Consider the following 21,535-nt stretch of genomic DNA (forward strand, 5'->3'; position numbering starts at 1 on the left):
TTAAAATCTACTGGCAGACGATCATACAGCAGCCAAAAGCGTGTATTTAAATACAATTTGTATATTTTATGATTTACTCTTTCTGAACAGGCTGAAAGGATAAGCTTATTAGCAGACCTTGCAACAATCTAATGAAGTGTAACCATGGTAACAGGAGGATGTTGCATTACTCTTAAGTTTGTAGAAATAAATGAAGAGGAAAAGATGCCAAAGGAAGTTTATCCCTTGAGAAGTGTGGAGGAGGAAGGCTTTTTTAAGTCCTGAGGCAAGAGAGAAGGTTTGCAACAGTGTGAACTAAAAGCTAAATGTTTCTAAAAGGTTTTTTCATGTTAAAACCAGTGCCGAATTGCTTTGCTTAATGCCCACAATATGCTGACAAGAACCCTAATAGGAGCTTACTGTAAAATAAAAGTTGTTTCAAATGTTTGATTTAGAAGACCCTTTTATTCTCAAACCGCGGCAGGAACAAGTTGTCTATGGCCCACCCAGGAAAATACAAACACATACCCATGTATACACGATGAACACATCACTGACAGAACAAAGAACCCTCAGATGTATTATGGGTTAGATGTTTTTACCTGTGGGGGAGGTCATGAGCTGCAGAACTAAAGGACGACGAGTCACAATGCCAGAACCACGGGGGAGGAAATCCCTGTAACACAGACAGAGGGGAAGATAGTCAGTTAAACAAACAACAATACAAGAGACAACAATATGACTCACAACATGTCAGAAACTCAGCGGAACATGAGTCAGTGATAATGAATCAGCATCGTGAGGAAATGTGAGCAAAGTGCAGACCAGAAGTAAGTGTAAATGCGTGTTTGTGTGTGCAGTGCTAAATAACAACAAACACTCACACAACAGCTCTGGTCCCAACAGACTTAATGTCCTTTTTGGTGTTCTGCTATTTTATTGTACATAGAACGATAAAAAAAAGAAAAGGGGGCTATAACAAGGGGCTTACTGTAGTTTTCCATCTTATATTGTCAGCATGAGAGTATTTTAAAGTTTCTTTGAAATAAAACATACTTTGTTATCTGAGTTCCATGTCCACGAAATAGATGAGGCCTCTGTTTGGACCTGAAGCAAAGCCTGAGGCAGTTGGGATACATGAGTCATGAGCTGAACTGCTTTTGCTCTAAATGTGACCTAAACCAGAGAAAGGCACTACTATTATTTAATGTTATTAGATCATTCTCTGAGTGTATATTGTAAATAATTGTTAGTAATAATACATACATTGTACTCTAGCTTTAAATGAATATTTTGGTAAATGCTAAGAGTGACAGGAGAAGATCAAATTGTATGAAGCTGGAACCATAAGTGAGTTAGCATAGCATAACCACTGTATACAACTAGTAACACCATACATTTTACGGTTATACCTGAAACGTTCCAATCAACTCTGCTGTCCGACTACCCTAAATGTACATTTCTGGCATTTATTTAGTCATACTTTGAGAGGGATCAACATACTGTATAAACATGTGAGTCTATTGGCAATGATCAAATCAATAGACTATAAAATCATTCGAATTCAAACAACTCAAATGCTCAAGGTGACAAAAGATTGCTTAAAGCCATCAAAGTTAACATTTCTGTGAGTGTTTTAATCACAAGTTCTGCAGATGAGCCTTTCCTAATCCTTTCCCACCTGCGCTTTGTTGGAAAGTGAAATTATGAAAAGACATCATTGCTAATGTTTGCCAATCCTCTACAGCTGCTACACTGAACAACACAGCAGCAGTGAGCTTCATTATGATGTCAGTGATTGTTGTTATAAAGAGGCTTGATACAACAAAGGAAACTCTGATGTGTGTGTGTGTCCATCTGCTGCTCTACCTGCCTGCCAGTGTAAGTAAGATTGTGTGTATTTGGAAACCCTTTAGAGAAGACAGATGGCTCTAACTGCAGGTCTTCTTCTCACTTTACTCCTCCTCATCCTCCCCTCAGACTGCCATCACAAAGATGCTCCAAAAAGAGAGGAGAAGCCACCGACATAATCCGTTTTTCACACAAACACACACCTACACACACTGCTACAGTATGGGAAAGATTGTCTCTCTCTGTTTACTCATCTTTTACCTCATCCTGCTGAGAGCGGGACAGTCTCTCTGTGTCCCCCCCCCCGCCCCGCCCACAGTGAAGTGAAGATGAAAACACTCACACTTACATGACTGCCAAAAGCTCAGAGACAACCCACCTGCCCTACCCACAGATACACAGGAGAAGAATAAAAGAACAAATAAAAAAGGAGTAAACTGGGAAATAAACTAAACTGATATTAATGATGTGTTGCTACAGGGAGAGAGAGGATAGACGGCATAGAGAAGTTAAGGTCAAAACAAGATACCTTCAACAAGCACTTACCTTTAAGTGCACACAGTACAGAAACAACATTTACCCACTTTGTCCATCTATAATATTGTTAATTATTCATACCATGACAACATAAACAGATATTTTGCCAATGTATTATAGTTTAGGTTATCATGTAATATATATGGGGGTATTCTTTTTTTTCTTTAAATGAATGTGGTGCACTATATTGATTTGTCAAATTTGAATTAATCAGATAAAACAAAAATGCACACTGCCTGGTTATTTGACCCATTAACAGTTTCTTAAAGGATTTTGAATAATCAATACTGTGGGTCGGGGAGGTCACAGAAACGCTGAGCATCACTTTTAGAGAGTCGTAGCCGAGCCCCGATCAGATTAATTTCATTGATTTCTTTTAGCGTCTTGTGTTACCCACAGATCAATGTCAAACAGAGATTTTTTTTTAAAATAAACTTTCAGCCACTAAATCATTAATTCACTCATAGTCTGTCATTCTATCCAAGCTGAACATTTCGAAATAGTCCGGTCACACAAGCACACACGCACTAGAGGTGAAAGTACGCCTGAGAGCATTCACTCACATGTGCACCTGGACAGATACTCGCCAAAATACACACAGTTGATAAAATGCTGGAAACTGTTTTATGTTTAAATTGTGAAAAAAAAGGTATGAGAAATAAAGCTTTTTCAAAAGTGCAGCAACATTTTAGTGACTGCCTCTCGTCATGGGGAAAGCCCCTGCCGCAGCCAGGTAAAATACACACACACACACACACACACACACACACACACACACACACACACACACACACACACACACACACACACACACACACACACACACACACACACACACACACACACACAGAGGCTTGGAGTAGTGACTCATAACTTCTTTGTTTCAAACTGTACTTATTCAGTGATGTACAAACAATAACCACATATTGTGTGAACATCATGACCTTTTCTCTCAGCACTTCCCTTTTCATCAGTACAATGAGGCTTCATGTGAAAAGAAATGTTCCATACATGTTTAATAAAAATGCTGAAGTCATGTCAGAACAGTCATGAATGGTAAAATCTACCATTTCTAATTTATTTTAAAATGCATACATACATTTAATATATCACACCATTTCCAGATTGGTTGGATGTTCTTGTGTTTTTGTTATGCTGTGACTTGCTTTAAAAGAAAACAAGGGAATGGCCAATAGGGAGTGAGATGTGAAATCTAACCTTTCAAAATGATGCAACACAAACTCAACAAGCTGTATTGTTGGTCAGAATCAGAATCAGAAACGGGTTTATTGCCGGTATTTGGGTTTTAGAAAGATGAGACTGTTTTCTGATGATGAATTTACGCACGCAAACACACACAGGCACACACAACCACACATAGTGCTGTCAGACACAGTAGAAGAAGGAGCCAATGATATGGCCAGTTGCTGGGTGGTGGTCATCCAGATTAGAGCAGAGCCAATGGGAGAGTGATTTGCAGGTGAACTATGGCCCAAACAGAGATTAGTGGTAATCCTCTGTAGCAGTATCAGGACAAGTCTGTCATTCCCTGACTGATTTCCCTCTCACATGTGACAAATATAGTTTACATCAATGTTTTTATCAATACTTTAAGAGCTGCAACTTGTTTTTTTGGTGTAGCAGTTTACTTCTTATATCCTGAAAAAGATCCTGCAAAAATTGATATTTATTTAAACATTTTTAAATAAATAAAGCTTAGAATGACCTAATTATAGCTTCTCAGCAGCAAGGATTTGATGCTGATGATGATAACAAACTCTTTTAGTTTGAAGGGTTGCTCAGACACAGCTCAGTACAGCTGGGCTTTTTGCTAAATTTGATGGCCATTTTTCACTATTTTCTGCCATTATAAAGATCAAACAATTGATCAATTATTTTAAAAAACAGCAGATTAATCAATGATGAAAATAATTGCTGGTTGCATCCCTATTAGTATCGGACACAATGTTAAGAGACTGTTTAACCACTGTTCACAGTACAGGGTCATGTATTTGTTTAATGACTCATTTATTTATTTTTAAGAACAAACCAGGAATTTTTAAATGCTGCTGGGTAGTTTATATAATCGCAGCATCATCATCTGTAAATCATTAAAGTGCTCTTCTTCCCTGTGTTTCTATATCACTACCCCCTCCTTTTATTTGACAACAATGAAGACACTGTACTGTCCTCATCTTTCCTATGATGGAAGCTGCTGCTGCTCATCGTGATGCTTCCGGCCCTCTCTGTGTTATGTAACTCATGAAACCAGCTATATATCATTAACTTAATCTCTGCGTGGGGGTTGGAATAGTGCTGGCAGGCAGCAGGGAGAGAAAAGTGTGTGTGTTTCTGCTTTGCGCTGGTGCCTGCAGTCTTCACTGATAAAAAAAAGTGCTTGACTAGGATCAGCTGCGCACCATGCAGCAGCAGCAGCAGCAGCAGCAGCAGCAGCAGCAGCAGCAGCAGCAGCAGCAGCAGCAGCAGCAGCAGCAGCAGCCTCCTGGGTTTGAGGACATCCCAGGACAACGTCGTAAATTATGTGACTCAATTCTCCTTCGGCATGTCAGCTATTGACCCCACATCCCTTTAAGTAATTATTGCCAAAAAGATTCATGCAGGGCTTACAATGAGAGTTACAACAACAAAAGGTTTCTCTTGTTGTTTCTGTAATCCAACATGCTGGCAATAAACATGGGTATCCTTAAGCTATCATGATCATATTAATAATAAACATGAAAACCTATTCTAAGAGGAAAGTTAAGTTCTATGCGTTCTATTTACGGGTGAACCCAACTTTGATGCTGATTTAGTATCAGCTGTTTTTGGAAGAGCTCTCCTTGGTGCTGAAAAGTGCATTCAGGACCAAAATAAGAACATACACCATGCTTTTTTAGACAGTATTATAGGTGGATTTGTGACTTTAGTTTGTATCGCATATTAACTTAATCAAATAACATAACCAAATGTGAAAAATAAAAAAATGCAGCCCATTTTCATACTGAAACTTGTTTGAACACACTGCTTGATATAATTTAGCAGTTTAAATTAGGTACAAAAACGTGAATGTGCAAAAGCAATTATCCTCTATAATCACACATCACCAAAAGACAGCTTAATTCACCGCTTATTTTAAGATACAATGTGCCTCTGTTCATGTAATAATGTTGAATTGAATCAAATGTCAACATGTCACCAAACGTCCTCACCTGCACACAGGTTTGCCCCAGCTGGCCCGGCCTGTGTCGGGCTCTGGAGAGCGGGAACATCTCGCTTTGTTTCTGATAATGAGACTCGTGGGAGGCTAACAGACTGTGTGACCGACCCAGGGTGGGAAACGGGTTGTGCTCAGTCTCAAAGCTGGAAAATGTCTTCTTAACTGTGGAATTACACGCAGGCATATGGGACAAAGGTGAGGAAGACCGCTCAGTGATGCTGAACCTGTGTGTTTAACATGGAACTGAAATGTATTAATGGCTGATTCAATTAAACTAAACTATCTTGATATGGATTTATTGCTGCTTTAAGTCAAATGACAGGATTTAATGACAAGCATTATTATTAACAGCAACTGATTTTTTCTTTTGTGTCATTATTTGTTCTATAACTGGCAGCTGCTGATTACATTATTTTACATTTTATAGACTAACTGGTTATGGTTATAGGAAAAAAAAGAAAGATGAAACGGTAATGAAAATAATCACCATATGCAGCCTAAAAAGATATATACTGCCCTATCACCTTTTCTTAATGTTCAAAACATGAAAATCTGCTTTTCATCCAAAAATAGAAGAAAAAGTGTTATCCCTAGATAAACAGCCAAACATGTCTAAACATGTTATTGTGTAAGACGAGAAAGGAAAACAATAAAGCAATGAACTGAATTGTTTGTGAAGGCAGACTTTGATGTAAATTGCTCAAAAAGAGAGTGTCTGTATCCCTGTTATTTGAGTTTAACCTAGCTGCCTCTACTTTGGAATGGAGCACTTTAATTTTCAGACAACAACAAAGCGCTTAAACTGAATGACGCAGACAAACCCTGAGAATGGGAAGTTGAACCGAGGTGATAAACAGAGAACTGAGCGATGAAAACAAAGAGAACAGAAAACTCTCTCTGAGGACAAATTATGAAAGCAGGATGAAAAACTGAAGGACAGAGAAGAAACACTTAGCGTCCTCACATGCTCCCTCATACCTCAGGCACTGCGTATCTCCTCAGCTTGTTTACCTGTCCTTGTCCCTGATTTACACCTGCAATCCAGATGATAAGGAAACGTGTCATTGTGAACTAAGGAGCAGCGGTTTCTAACTCCTTTAAATAAATTCTCTAGTTGCTAGTGTGTCCGTAAAAGCCATATAACCTATGTATTATAATTTGCATGACGTGATAAAAGGAAACCCAAACAAGCGCTTATTCATATTCCTTAATGTGTCTCTTGTATAGGTCTTCTATACTTTTGTATTGGTTGTCTTTGCTAACCGATAGCAGCAATATGAACTGTTAAGAGGGAGAACAATTAGCCTAATAGTAGCCAAAGATGATAGCTGGTTTGCTGGAAACATCCCATGAAATGACTGTCTGAGAGGCATCTATGGAAGATAGAGATGGAGGGAAGAACGAGTGTGGCAACTAAACACACAGTACAGCGTGTAGTAAGTGGGTGGGGGGCGAGGGAAGATAACACAAACACAATGGGGGAGAAGGAGGATGGGAGGACCTGAGCGACGTCACTGCAGCTGGACTAGGAGAGAGCATGCAATAACACAGTCTCGCACTCTCTCGCACACACACACACACACACACACACACACACACACACACACACACACACACACACACACACACACACACACACACACACACACACACACACACACACACCACACACACACACACACACACACACACACACACACACACACATACATGCTGCATGACAGGATGCAGACTGCAGCTTTTACTGGCACACACAAACAAATCCGTTGACATCTTTATAAATGTCCTTGTAATAATATTTCAAATGTTTCCCTCTCTACCTTCTGTCATGATGCATCCCCGGTCCCTCGGGTAAAGCAGTGTGATTAGACTCAAGCTGTTTCCATGACTACAGCTGAGCCCCCTTAATGAGTGTAAAGTGGAGCTTTTAATAGTAATTACTTAAAAGAAAAGGAAAAGGAAAACGATTGATTAACTGATATTTGAGCAAAATCTTTCAAAAAGAGCTGTAAATATATAGTCAACATATATTCTACAAATGTAAAGTTTGCTTTTTAAGTAGGCCTTTCACAATTATTATGGTACACAGTGACCATGCCTCGTCTACTGAGCTGTTACAATGGGGATACGCACTCTGGCCATCAGGGGAACTTCCAGAACCTACTGTGAAACCAATGTAAGAAAAGAGGGAACGTGAATATTGTGAGTTACTGCACAGGTTGACTCTCTCCAATAGTTGAAATTACATTTTGTTTTTGTTCTTGTTAGGCCTTTTTCAAAGTAGTGCTGAACTGGCTTGGAGCCAAAGAGTGAAGTACAGTCTGACCTTGCAGGAAATACTGCTGAATCACACACACACACACACACACACACACACACACACACACACACACACACACACACACACACACACACACACACACACACACACACACACACACACACACACACACACACACACACACACACACACACACACACACACACACACACACACACACACACACACACACACACACACACACACACACACACACACACACACACACACACACACACACACACACACCACAACAAATCTTCAGATCAAGTGAAACACAATTGAGAGCTGACAACAGTAAGGTAGTGACACCAATGTTGTTGCCTGCATTTAGTAAGCTTCACTTACAGCATAAGCACTGACAGACAGATGGATGAGCTGAGCTGCAACGGCTCAAAGCCCAGGTGGACTCTCCCTCTCTCTTTATATGCAAGGTCATACTGCAGCATATAGATCAGATGTGTTCCCCTCATTTTGTTTTGCATCAGCAGTAGCTCTGACAGTGAGAAACCTCTCTCCACACACACACACACACACACACACACACACACACACACACACACACACACACACACACACACACACACACACACACACACACACACACACACACACACACACACACACACACACACACACACACACACACACACACACACACACACACACACACACACACACACACACAGCAATAACTGTGTTGCCTCTTGCCTGCAGGTCCTGATTCGGACATCAAAATGGTAGCCCTGCCACAGAAAACAAACAACACATCCATCAAGCTGCCTGTAATTGTGTGTAGGAAGTCAGCGTAAAAGCTGCCCCTGCCCCTGTGACTGATGTCATAAGGTTTGTATTGATAAACTGTGCAAATGTGTGACATTTTGGACCAAGTTATAGAGTTTAGAAACCCACTTAGAAAATGTCACACTTAAATCACTTATGGTTTGATGTTGAATGCAACGTCATTTCAACAGCAATGTGTGGATCCCTGAATGCATCAGATTCACTTCATCAGGGATTTATGTTGGCCTAACAAAATAATCTCCTCGCCTTGGTGTTGTGAAAGAGGGATACAACTGGTGAAAGGTGCCACCATGTATACCTTTTAACCAAGGCTGGGAGGTGTATTCAAAGCTGCCTCAGAGGGGGGATGGGGACGGGGTTAAGTGGGGGAAAAAATGAAAGCGATTGCGTCCGCTTGTGTGATGCACCAACATGCATTTCCTGGAAAAGCTACTTACCTCCCGACGAAGTTCTCCAGCACCGAGCTCTTCCCTGCACTCTGGCCGCCCACCACAGCGATCTGCGGCAGGTCCAGGTCCGCGTTCTGCCCGATGGAGGAGAAGGCATCCTGCATGCGGTTCACCAGAGGAATCAAATCCTCCATCCCCTGGTTCCCCATCTTTGCGATGCAATGGGCAGTCTATCTTCCTTGTCAGAGCAGGGAGGGATTAATCTCTTATTTTCCTCTTCGTCCCTCCTCGCCACCCTCGCGTATCAAGGGACTTTTTCCGCACACACCGGATCACTTTTTGGTTATCCCCCTCATTGACTGCAGCCCCTCGGTGTGTCAGATCACCTCAGCTATATGACTATCTCCGCCACCGAGCATGTACACTACTCCTCTCCACCGAGCGCAGCAGGGGGGAGGATGAGGACTCTGGAGAGATCCCTGCCGTTCCCCATGCACACCGCTTGGTGGTGACACTGGTTTACTCTCACTGTAGTTGTCTGTCAAACTGTGCTGTTTACAGTAAAGGGATGTCTTGTTTATCTTTTTCTCTAAAGTTAAATCTTGTTTGACTGTTTTTTGCAAGTTGAAGGTGGGACATTTTACGTATAGTTGCAATGTTTTTGCCGACTTATAGATCTGTCCATGGCGCTGAATCTGTTAGAACCCTGGACAGAGGCCAGGGGGCTACAACTTCTTATCTAATGTAAAAAATAAAGCATGCAAATATGGTGTATGTACTAAAGTATGAATACCAAATAAATACAATTGAAAACATTTGTAAATGCAGGTATATAGTGTTTTTAAATGTGTACAACATAGCCTACAATCGACACAAACTATAGCCTACAATAATATTATCATATACATATACTATAATGTAGCCCATTGTTTACTGGTGTATATAATGTATTTACAATGCAGTGTTTGTTTCAACATGATTTATTTTTATTTCCATAATTTCCGGTGGATGCTAGTGTAAAATGATGTTCCACTTTTATGAATTATTTACATTTAGCTAGTGTTTCAAGTGTAAAATGCAAAAGCTTAAAAACGTATAAAGATATTTAATTAAAGAGGCCACTGTGATTTTGAATGTAATCACTAACTTTTTCATTATAATCATAAATAGCTACATTATCTAAAGCTATTTTATGATGTGAGCATATTATTTCCAGCTCTCCAGACAGCCACCAGGGGGCAACACCATGTTGTAACCTCACCACACTGAAGACGGTTCGCTGCCTTATGCGAGTTGTACCCGGGACTGAGAGAAAGAATTAAACTCTCTGCTATTATTTTAGTTGGATTATCAACAATACATCGCTGCTTTCCTCTGTGAGATGTAAGTCGTTACAACTGTTGCTATAGTAATATGTAGATAGTACCCCTGAAGCCGCTGTGTTTTTATCCGTAAGTTTGCTAGCTATTTTGAAGCTAAGCTAAGCTAAGCTAACTTGTTGTGTTCAGTCACTGTGCGGTGGCTAATGTAGCTAGCTTCGTTTGTTTCATAGCAGGTGTAGCTTGTTCATTTTTTTCTAACATTATTTTGTGTTCGTTATTGAATAACATGTTGCTCTCTTCTAAAAAATCACGGTTCCCGTTATGATGTTAGCTAACAAGGTGAAGGAATTATAAATAAACCATGCAAACCAAAAAAATAAAATTGTTGTTAGCTTACATGCTAGACTAGTGCTAGCTAGTTGTCATCTCGAAATATGAGAGCGACTCGCTGTCTCAGGAGGTGCGCACTGTTATTGAATGCGTCTGTACAACAAAGACAACGGGACAGATAATGACACAACTTTGTTCTCTCTCTCCATTCAGAGACACCTCCTCTTGAGGGTTTTTAAAACAGTGTCACCTTACCGCTGGTGGTCTTTACATTGTGTAACATCAACGGAGGAAATTAAAGCCCGTTATGTTCAATCCGCACCACCACCAGCAGCAGCAACAGCAGCAGCAGCAGCAGCAACAATTTCACCAGCACCTGCGGCAGCTACAACAACTTTTCCAGCAGCAGCCTCCACCTCCCCCTCCGCCACAGCCGCCTCCTCGGCATCATGTCGCCCATCACCACCACCAGGCACAGCGGTAAGAGTTAACTCGAGCCCGGTGATTAGGCAGGGCCCTCTGGATGAGGTATGTGGGACTGGCGGTGGCTAACACTTAAACCACAACACAAGCCCCACTGTGGGCAGTATATATTTTAAATTGAATATGTGTAAAGCCTGTCTATATACATAATTATTTGCAGTGGTGTAAAGTAACTAAATACATGTATTTAAGTACAATTTTCTTGTACTTTACTTGAGTATTTCAATTTTTTGAAATGTCTTCTACCTGACTACAATTATTACAAGAGGTAAATAGTGTACTTTTACTCCATTACTTTTATTTCATATCTTTAGTTACTTTGCACATTTGGATTAATGATTTGGAATATAAACAACACTTAAATAAGACTTTAGTTACACCTGGATTAACATTCACAAGCTATTGTGCAGCATTCAAAACATATCATATATTATTCTGATCTGTATAATGAGTACTTTTGGTAATTTAAGTATATCTTTATGCTTATACTTTTGTGAGTATCTGTGAGTTAATGCAGGACTTTTACCTGTAACAGAGTATTCCTAAACTCTTTTACTTGAGTACAAGATCTGAATACTTCTCCCACCTCTGGTTATTTGTTGTTGGGGCATTTAATCCAGGTAGGATATGTTATGTTATTTATTATGAAGTACATTTAGTTGATAGAAAATCAGCTATGCCATATTATGTATATCAGTCCCAATCTTGCAGCACTGGCATACTTTTCTAAAAAGTTTGTTTTGTTATTGTGACCAACGAGAACTTCTAACTCCAACCAAATCACCATCTTTCTGTATCAGGTATTAAGAGTTGGCAAAGGCCTGTTATCTGGCCTTCTCAAAAGTAGTGTTGATAAACTGCACATTATATGAAACACTTTTAATTGCAGGATTACTGGCATTTATTATCTTCACTTATGATAAAACCATAAAATACGCTGTGGGCATTTTGGCTTTTGTCACTCTTATCTTTAATCCTCAGGTCAGCTGGTCCCTTTTATTTTATTCTGAGGATGAGAAAAAGCATATTGTCCCTTCATACTCTATATACTGTACCAGCTTTCATTTAAATATTCCCATTCTGCCATTCCATGATACCTTCCTAATATTTGTTCATTGCCTTTTATAATTTATAGCCTCCTTATTGTTATTTAAGAAAACCAAATATTTGTATACTTATTCATTCAACAGTAAATTATTGCATTAGGTACTTTTTGTTAAATGTAATGACAAATACACATATAATTTATAAAGCTTATTGTAAATTGCCTTGTAATTTCTGCTATAAAAAAATATAATAAAACCTGAAATAGAATCTGAGCCAGAGCAGATATAGAAAGATCTTTGATAAAGGCTAATCCATATCTGAGCTGCGCCACACTTTCACACAACAATCATAATCATGAGAATGAACATTATCAGCTTGTGTGCAGCTTTGTCCGTGTTATATCTGATGTGTAAAATACATTTCCAGGTTTGATGAATCATTTGAATAAAACATATATCTGCAAATGTACTTGAAATGATGCTCTATGTTTATTTACTCATGTGTATTTGTTGCGCAGATCCCTTCCTGGCGCTCAGCAGTCAGCCCCTCCTCCCAGGATGGTCAACATGGGCCAGGGGTCCATGGCCCCTAATCCCATGCTGCAGGGGGCCCTACTGATGCAGCAGATGCAGGGTACACTTTGAATTCAAGTTAAAAGACAACTGGAAATCATAAAGAACAGGCACATATTAGTTGGACATTTACACAGACAATGTGTTTAGAAGCATTGGAAAACCAGCTTCCAAGGTGTTTAAATGTGCGTCTTTTCTTACGAATGCGTCTCTTTTCATGCTCGTTCAGGTAGCATGCGGGGCTTTGGGATGGCTAGACAGCAGTTCCGTCAGTTCTTCACTGCCGGGTCCAGGAACTCTCTGCTCGGCCCGGTCCCCATGGGCATGGCCATGAAGTCCCCCATGATGGGTTACCCAGCTCCCCGACAGTACCACCAGCACGCTCGCTACTACAACAACAACAACAACAACACCCCCACCACAGCCTCTTCGTCCTTCTCTTCCACCACTACTTCCACCACTACTGCGGTAATTACAAAAGCACCATTATGATTATGACATTATTGACAACTTTAATTTAGGTCTGACTTTAGACTAGTCAGAACAAGTAAACATCTGTTAATATAAGAACTGATGCAGCAAGCATCAAATCATGTGTTTATAACTTCAGCTAATGCTTTCATTGTAATTAAGTCATATTTGACCCAAATGCAATCATGTGGTTATTTTGTATATTTTATTTGATATTGATAGTAGAGCTGAAATGATTAATCAATGTGTTTATGGTTAGAGAATTATTCTCCATTATTTTGTATATGTTATTTATCAAGTGATAGTAATTACATTGGTAGTTTTTGAGCATAAATGCAGAACAATTAATACGTTTCAGCTAAAAAATGAAAATATTTACAGTTCTTTTACGATGGTATACGAAATAGCCATGGGGTTTGGACAGTTGATTGGACACAAAAGTGTATTTGAACAACATTACTCAATTCAAACACAATCATTTGTTGTCAGTGATTTGTGCTATGAGACACCTTTGTTTCATAGCTGCAATGTTATCTCAGACTTTGTTGTATATTTGTGATCCTATCGTGGTCTCTCTTGTGTAGGACACTGCAGCCCGTCAGCCTGACAGGAAGAGGGACAGCGAGCAGATGGCCTCAGGGAGCACAGACGACCAACCAGCAGCTAGCAGTACCAATGAAGCCGGGGACAAGACTGAAACAGGTAGAGCTGCAAATCACCAGCACTGAAACATGCTTAAGGTTTAAGGTGATGGGTGTGTTCAATGTCATGTGAGACTTTATGAAGAAGTTAAATGGTGAGCATTTGTTTGAAAATGTTCTTTGTGACTGTTTCCAACTTTGTTTTTTGTCGCACAGATGGTGCCGTGGGAGGAGTGGATGAACCAACGCAGTCGTCTGAGGAGCAACTTGAAGAACCTGTAGTCAAGAAGCAGAGGACAGATGGGTATGGAAAATGTTTTGAATTGCCACTGTGTTAATGTCTTATCCATGGAGGCAGCAAGAATACCCAGCCGAAATATGGATCATGGAAGGACTTTACTCCAACCTAAAGATTTGTTATTTGTTCCATCGTTAAATCTTGTTATTTTCACTGCAGGTCAGAGAATCCCAAGGAGCACTGTGGTGTTGAGACGATCACCATCGCAGATACAGATGGGGATATTCTGTTTTCAGATAGTAACAGCAACACAGAGGACAGCCAGCCTGGAGGTAAAACCCCCAGAAACATTGAGTAGATGGTTAAATACTCTACTTTTATTTAACTGAGCAGTCATTTAATGTTACTGTAGTTTAGGTCAGTTGAGATGATAACTTCGATTTTTGCTTTTTTACCCCCTTTTCCCAGACTGCATCCTTATGGAGGAAGGAGGCTCCCCTGGGGGGTCGGATGTTGTTGAGGCACTGGAGGAGAGCAGAGCTACTGAGGTGAGGAGTCTTTATTTGGCATAGACAAAGTAATTTGAACGCTAAATAATCTATTTTGAATTAGCTAAATCACTATTGCAAACGCTAGGTGGGTCATGTGGTGCTCAATGCTGGCTACCACTATCTGATGACCTCCTGTTTATCGCCTCAGTTACATAAATACTTTGGGACACTGGGTTTAGTTCTGGTTTGAACCTCTCTGTAGGAGCACAGCCATTTGTCAGCTACGTCCCCACCAGGCAGGCTGAGTGAAGAGGACCAGCAGGGGGATTTCCTCTCAGAGGGGAAAGACGCCTCTTTAGCTTCAGCAGACAACCAGGAGGAAGAGGAGGGTGTAGCAGATGGCACCAATAAGTTCTACTGCTACCTTTGCAGCATTACCTGCCACAACCAGCAAGTATGTTGAATGGACGCACACATTCACATACATAGGCCTTGGTTATCTAGTCTGAAAGGTTGCGGGAAACGTATAATGCATGTTATCTCATAAACTATTATCTTCTAATGTTGTTGTGTTTTTTTTCAGAACTTCAAGAGTCATATGAACAGTGTTTCGCACCAGCAGAGGATGATGGAGATCCAACACATGAGCAATGCCTGCCTGGTCACCCTGATGCCACGAGTGCACGAGTCCCTACAGGAAGCAATTAAAGACGGGTCAGTTTAAAGCAGTATGCATTTGTTTTGTGTCAAGTCAAAAGATAAGAGAGACGAGTCGGCACCTTTTTGATTGTCTCCTTCAACGGGGTCTTTTTCCTAGCTTGTCATTTTCATGAATAGATTTATGAATATTGTTTGTCTTTATTTTCTGCAGAGAGAAGAGGTCTGACTTGAAGCATTGGTGTGCCACCTGTCACACCCACTTCACCAGTAGCCTCACAGAGCACCGTCGCACCGAGGAACACAAAGTAACCCTGCTTACGTTATAGATAAGCACATCTCTTTATCAAAATGGTTCAAACTGCTTTCCTGGTTGTTTTCAAATGTAAAGAATCATTAATGTCCTGTCGTCCCTTCATCTCTCCTCAGCTTGCCAGCAGAGCCGTCATCTCCTCCTGCACCGTCTGCAAGAAACGTTTCAGGACCTCCCAGATTTTTGTGGAGCACTTGCGGTCTCAGGATCACAGACGGAAAGTGGAGGAGGTATCTGTGTTTTATAATGATTTCAAAACGTTTTAACAACAAGCTAGTATTTCCCAGATTGAAATATTAATGCTGTACTCGCTACTGTTCACTAGCTCCAGGAACAGGAAGGCTGCGAGGCCTTAGGCAAGCTGACGGAGCTGGACACAGAGGGCTTCTCATTGGAGGAGGTGGATGGCGAGGAGGTGGAGGAGGAGGAGGAGGAGGAGGAGGAAGAGGATAAACAGATGAACGAACAGGTGATTTGCTTTTATGTTTTTCTTGTTTTCGGACCACATTCTCTTAGGATCTCAAATTGCACTATAAGGACCCTGTAGTTTGTTAAACTATACTTGTTTACTGTGACAGGATGACTGTTCCTCCGTTAAAGAAGTGACTCTGAAGGACATGGCCAGTGACGAGCAGTATGACGCTGACACAGTCTATGGTGAGTCCTTTGAAGTGACCTTTGTACGCGTTATTGTTTGGATTTACCGATAACATTCAGGCGATGTTAATTATTTGGTTTCTTTTACTGCAGGGTCCAGTTTTTTTGTTCCAGTCGCAGGTTTTATCTGCAGACTCTGCAACAAGTTCTACCACTTTGAATCCTCTGCCCTGCACACTCACTGCAAATCAATGAAGCACTTTGAGAAGCTCAAGGTTGGTCTTTCCATTCTTTTACTCACCTTGGTTTTTACTTAAAAAAGATTATAACTGATTATCTCTGGCACAAGCTATTGTTGATCTACTTGTTTCTACTAACTATAGTATTCATGTTTGTGGTTTTTTGTGTGAATAGTTTTGTGTCACAGATTGTTGAACGGCAACTTCAATCCCAGTATTTCTTCGAGGGTTTACTGCATGTAAAGAGATGTGCATTAACGTGTGTTTCCCTTGGAGAATGTCCTTCTGTATTTGTAACATATATTCATGCTTCGTCTTCTCAGGGGTACCGAGATTTGAAGAGCGACGCTGTTGAATCTTCCAGAGAGTGTCTCCCCGCTGCAGACAGCCTCAGGCCTCCTGTGACCGAGACCCCCACAGTCTGTTCTGAGGAAACCTCCCCCTCTGAGGAAACCTCCCCCTCTGAGGAAAACTCTGTTTTACTGACAAACCCAGAAACCCAGCAACAGGAGGAGGAAGAAGCAGAACCAACCTCACAGCACGTTGTCAGCACCTCAGCCACCAGCACTGACAGCACAGACCAAGAGCTCCGCCTCCAACTGAAAGAAGAAGAGACAACGAAAGGAGAAGAGACAACGAAAGGAGAAGAGACAACAACATCCCAGGACTCTGTAGATATGGAGGGGCCAGTTGAGCCTCCTGCTGCCAGCGGAGAGGAGCCAGTTGCTATTAAAGAAGAAGAAGAGGAGGAGGAGAAGGAGGAGGAGAAGGAGGAGGAAGAGGAGGAGGAGGAAGAGATGGAGGAAGTGATGGAGGAAGAGATGGAGGAAGAGATGGAGGTTCCTGCTGTCCCAGGGAAAAAGAAGGCAAAAGCTAAACCCAAACGCAAGACGGGGAGGGCCACAAACAGACGCTGAGTCAGAGAGGAGGTGGGGAAAGAGTGGAACCTGGCAGAAATGTAACCTGATACTGACCGGATGTGTCCGTATGTGATGAGGTGCTTTCATGAAACTGAGACCAAGGTGTGAGCAGCCCCGCTTCTCTCCATGTCGGAAAGTCTGAATTTACCACACACATGTAGGAAGATTGATAATATTGGTGGAACATGACTTCCCATGTGATGCTCTCCCGGGGTGGGAAATTAACACCTGACAGCTATAGCATACATGTTAAACCAGTGGGTCCAAATGTTGGCTCGTGGTCAAAGAATGATGTCGCATCATCTCTAGCCTCACCATTACATTACAGCAATACACATTAGGTCATTGTAGTTCAGATCAAACTGTTTTCCTTATAAAGAGAAGCTTCTTCTACAAAAACCATCAACTTGATACCATTCTGTCCCAATTTCTTCCTTCATACTAAAATCAAAGCATTTTCGGCATGTTTATTGCAATGTGTAGTTAACTCAAAAAGTCACTTGCACACAGGTGGTAAAAAAAAAAGACGCTTTGTGAACCCCCCAAGTAAACTAAAAGTGTATTTAAATTGTAGTAACTTTAGCGGTCCCTAAATTTCATCTCGTTCCATCATCAGGTACAAATCTTATCTTGTGTCAAATGTAATTTATGACCTTTTACCATATGTCTTCAGCTGAAGTACAACCACACAGAGCCACAAGTGAACTATACTGCAATGAATTGACTGTTAACAAGTAGAATGGGATTGAGACACTGATAAAAGCGTATAGTATATATACCTAGACAGTTTTTTAATGTAAAGTATTACATGCATTTCCCAAACAAGTAGATCTGCATTTGACATCTGCTTAAAAGAGCAATTACCCCATCTTCCAGAACTATTTATTAAAATCACTGTAATTGCTTATGACCCCTAAATGAACAGCATCTAGGCTTTTTATAATTATGCTGCGTTCAAGTACCCAAATAGGCTGGTAGTCCCTCCAAAACGTTAATTTTCCACCCTGCTGTGCTCAAGGATCAGGATATTGTTTTTGCTCATTATTAAGCTAGCTAGAAGAGTGATTGTTATTTTAATATAACGTACAAGTGGAGACATGTTCAATAATGGCACATGCTTATAGAGAGCTGAAAGGAGAATGTAAGCAATGTAAGTGTTTGAGCGAATAACGTCTTTTGTTTTTCAAACTAAAGTGTTAAACAGGGTACTTTTAGATGGAGTATTGAGACATATTTTTTTCTTAATAACGTGTTTAAAATGTGTTGGGATTCAACAGGCTCTAAACACAAAAGTCTGCACTATCTGCTCATTTGGATATTTGAAAGCTTGTCGGTTTAGACATATGCTGCTGGGTATTAAAGATTGACCCACAAATCAGTCTTCTAACTCATAATTCATAACGATAAAAGCGTAGAATGGATAGTAGAGTGTGCCTGCATTCAGAAAAAAAGTGTTTTCCATTGTCTTACAATGCTGTTAGTGGTAGTTGCTCATTTTCCTCTAATTTATCATTGCATTGATTTTCTAAGATATTTGTGTTTGCTATACACTGGACAGAAGAAACCACAGTTATTGTGAGGAGGAAAGTGTTTCTATTTAATTTAACAAACGGACTGAGTAGCAGTCACACAGTAGACCATCCCATGATCATACAAATGTGTAACTTTGGTTCCAGCATTTCAGCAGTCACAAGGTTTGAGGACTAGTGTGGCGTTCTGGAAACATTTCATCGTCCACATCGGAGAAGGATATTTTGAAGCACACAAGTGGTTTGCTGACGCATGTAGCAACTATTGTAGTCTTGGTGGTGACTGTCACATGACACGTACTTATGATGAAGAAGTGAAGCTCAGAACGGAAGAGAGAAAAGGACGTAAAAGATAATTTCAGACAAAGCTGTATGTTTCTTATTGTATTTTTATTCAGCTACTGACTAAATGGAGGTGAATAAACGGGATGTTTTCTAACTGCTGGAAGTTATGGATTTGGGGATTTTTGTTTTCTGTTGGGGGGGTTCATTTTAATTTCTATTAAAATGTCTGACAATTCCCACACTTGGTCGACTTTATTTTAACTTTTGTGATCACTTCACTTATACAAACACTTGTTAGCTGACTTATCCTAACACAAACAGGACAGCACATTTACAGTCATGCTGCAGATACAACTCTATATCAAACTGGTAGACATTTGATCTTTGCATATTTACTTTTTGGGACAGGAACATACCATTTCAGAAAGCTGACTACACAACTGGATCAACACTTCACGTGGACAAATCCTGAAACATTGAGCAAGTCATTGTATAGATCAGCGTGTTGTATTGTTAAAATAAAAAATGAATCAGCTTTTTAATAAAGTTCTTATGTCATCCTGGCTTTAGAATTGTTCTCAATATGTCCCACTTAGGCCTGATTAGCTTTTTAAACATCAACGCAGGAGATTTTACAGTTATATTCCCAGGTCACTGCAGTTTACAACTTGTATAAGAAGCTGCTAGAGGTCACTCTAAGATCAGTTGTGGAAGCAAACACCACAGTTCAATAAAGGAGGAAAACAATATGGACATCTGCTGAAGAGATCAGATCCAGGTAGTCGATAAGACAGAAGTAAGATGCTTTCATAAATATTTACATCCCTGTATTTGGCTGAGCTTAGCCCTCCTCATCATACATTTTCAATCCTCCTTGTCCAAGTCTTCCTTGCTGGAGGACTCGTCCCCCTCTGCAGGACAAAGCTGCTCCTCCGGGGTCTGCAGCTGTTGGGCCTTGAACTCCTGTCGGGCCTCCCGGTTTGACTCCAATAGTTCGTGCAGTTTGCCATTCAGTGAATCATTACGATCTTCTATATCATCAAGATAGGAGTTGATCTGATCAAGCGCCGAGTTGATGGCTTCAAACTCTGTGGATATGCATGAAAGAGATTTCTGTTAGAGCTTCTATTGAGAAAATAGATTCTTTAACATAAAAAGAGGCTTCTATGTTTTTATCCCTGAGATCCCCATTTATTTGGACAGGATTAAGGTTTCCAAACGTACCATTTGTTTTGACTTCCTATTCATATAAGGAACATATTTATTGCGTAAATAGCTGGCAAAGACAGGCAAGAAGAGAGTAGCCTTAATTAGACTGTCTGATAATCTGATAATCCCCAGCATTAACCAACACAAATTCTGAGTATATTTAACCTGTGTGTATAATATACTTTCAGATAAAGAGTAAAAAAATGGTCTTAAAAAGACAACAATTTACAAAACTAAAGTGTTACTAAATCTGATTTAAAAACAATTAATTTAGAATAATTTGGTTTCTTTTTATTCTCAGACAACTTTTAAACAGATTTTAATCAAATTTCTACTGAACACATGCACTTTGATGAACTCTTAATTTGAGGATTTGATCTCGAGCAAAAAAAAAAGCAGATAGACAGCACTGATCATTCAATAAGTCTTATATATGCTCTACAAACAGAGAACAACGCAACTACTGTCACTTTGAAAACCCATAAGAATACATGTATTGATATGACTGATATGCAGAAGTTCAAAATGATATTAACATGCTTCAATCAGAAAGCCCCTCAACAATGCTAAGCTAATTCAAAGTCAGTGTCACCTAACATCAGGTGAAGGTGTACATCTAATAGAAATGGCTGCGTATGACTTTATTGACCAAAAACCTCTGAAATAGCACACTGCACGTGACCCGAGTGATTATCCTTCACTACAATAACGCTACACCGATTATAATGAATGACCACATTAGTGCATTACCTTCTTCCTCAAATTCATCTTCTCCGTCGTCGATAATACCATCGTCAATTGATATGTGTGGATCTCCATTTGGTCCAGACATTGCATAAATATTCACGTTTATTATTGTTACTTTATTCTATCGTAGCTAGCTTACTTGACATTTGTTTACCGAAGTGATGGATTGTGGGGGAAATGTGGGCGGGGTTTTGCGTTCTCAGCAAAGATGTTAATAATAAAGACGAGCAGTCACTCTGTACAAATAACCTGCGGATAGTTGAGTTGATAGTTTTCAACTCTACACCTCAGAAAATCTTTCAAGCGTTGATACCGTTGATTACTATTACAAGAGTACGTTTTCGATA

The 21,535-nt window shown here is 40.2% G+C and overlaps 3 protein-coding genes across 7 annotated transcripts in view; 1 reads left to right on the forward strand and 2 right to left on the reverse strand.

Annotated features, from left to right (window-relative positions):
• dnm1a (dynamin 1a) overlaps positions 1-9,943 on the reverse strand; it is a 47,200-nt gene extending 37,257 nt beyond the window's left edge. For 2 of the 4 annotated variants that reach the window (XM_034203672.1, XM_034203680.1), the window contains exons 1-2: positions 9,146-9,943; positions 582-655 (exon numbers count right to left, since the gene is read on the reverse strand). In XM_034203672.1, the coding sequence (XP_034059563.1) occupies positions 582-655; positions 9,146-9,306 (235 nt within the window). In that variant the 5' untranslated portion in view covers positions 9,307-9,943. The remainder of the gene's footprint in view (positions 1-581; positions 656-9,145) is intronic. The other 2 variants (XM_034203667.1, XM_034203659.1) reach the window with 2 other exon arrangements.
• A 377-nt stretch (positions 9,944-10,320) lies between these two features.
• ciz1a (cdkn1a interacting zinc finger protein 1a) lies at positions 10,321-19,469 on the forward strand. Of its 2 annotated transcripts, XM_034203692.1 has the most exons (16): positions 10,321-10,480; positions 10,963-11,229; positions 12,797-12,912; positions 13,081-13,319; positions 13,907-14,024; positions 14,180-14,267; positions 14,421-14,533; positions 14,670-14,749; positions 14,955-15,146; positions 15,276-15,406; positions 15,564-15,657; positions 15,779-15,892; positions 15,988-16,131; positions 16,241-16,319; positions 16,413-16,534; positions 16,822-19,469. In XM_034203692.1, exons 2-16 carry the CDS (start codon positions 11,057-11,059, stop codon positions 17,413-17,415), a joined length of 2,397 nt encoding a protein of 798 aa, XP_034059583.1. In that variant the 5' UTR covers positions 10,321-10,480; positions 10,963-11,056; the 3' UTR covers positions 17,416-19,469. The 2 variants fall into 2 exon arrangements, with proteins under 2 accessions (XP_034059583.1, XP_034059591.1); XM_034203700.1 differs by lacking the exon at positions 14,955-15,146.
• On the reverse strand, positions 19,321-21,371 carry cunh9orf16 (chromosome unknown C9orf16 homolog). The gene is made up of 2 exons (XM_034203712.1): positions 21,192-21,371; positions 19,321-20,320 (listed from the first exon to the last, which is right to left on the reverse strand). Exons 1-2 carry the CDS (start codon positions 21,271-21,273, stop codon positions 20,097-20,099), a joined length of 306 nt encoding a protein of 101 aa, XP_034059603.1. The 5' UTR covers positions 21,274-21,371; the 3' UTR covers positions 19,321-20,096.
• Between the last annotated feature and the right edge of the window lie 164 nt (positions 21,372-21,535).

Source organism: Gymnodraco acuticeps, unplaced genomic scaffold (assembly GCF_902827175.1).
Source record: "Gymnodraco acuticeps unplaced genomic scaffold, fGymAcu1.1, whole genome shotgun sequence".
Lineage (NCBI taxonomy): Eukaryota > Metazoa > Chordata > Actinopteri > Perciformes > Bathydraconidae > Gymnodraco > Gymnodraco acuticeps.

Excerpts from the sequence above, each read along its gene's own strand:
- ciz1a (XM_034203692.1), top strand. The coding sequence starts at position 11,057 with ATGTTCAATCCGCACCACCACCAGCAGCAGCAACAGCAGCAGCAGCAG. Across the intron at positions 11,230-12,796 it reads CACCACCACCAGGCACAGCG|ATCCCTTCCTGGCGCTCAGC; the intron begins GTAAGAGTTAAC and ends TTTGTTGCGCAG. Across the intron at positions 15,658-15,778 it reads GTCGCACCGAGGAACACAAA|CTTGCCAGCAGAGCCGTCAT; the intron begins GTAACCCTGCTT and ends ATCTCTCCTCAG.
- cunh9orf16 (XM_034203712.1), bottom strand. The coding sequence starts at position 21,273 with ATGTCTGGACCAAATGGAGATCCACACATATCAATTGACGATGGTATT. Across the intron at positions 20,321-21,191 it reads AGATGAATTTGAGGAAGAAG|AGTTTGAAGCCATCAACTCG; the intron begins GTAATGCACTAA and ends GCATATCCACAG.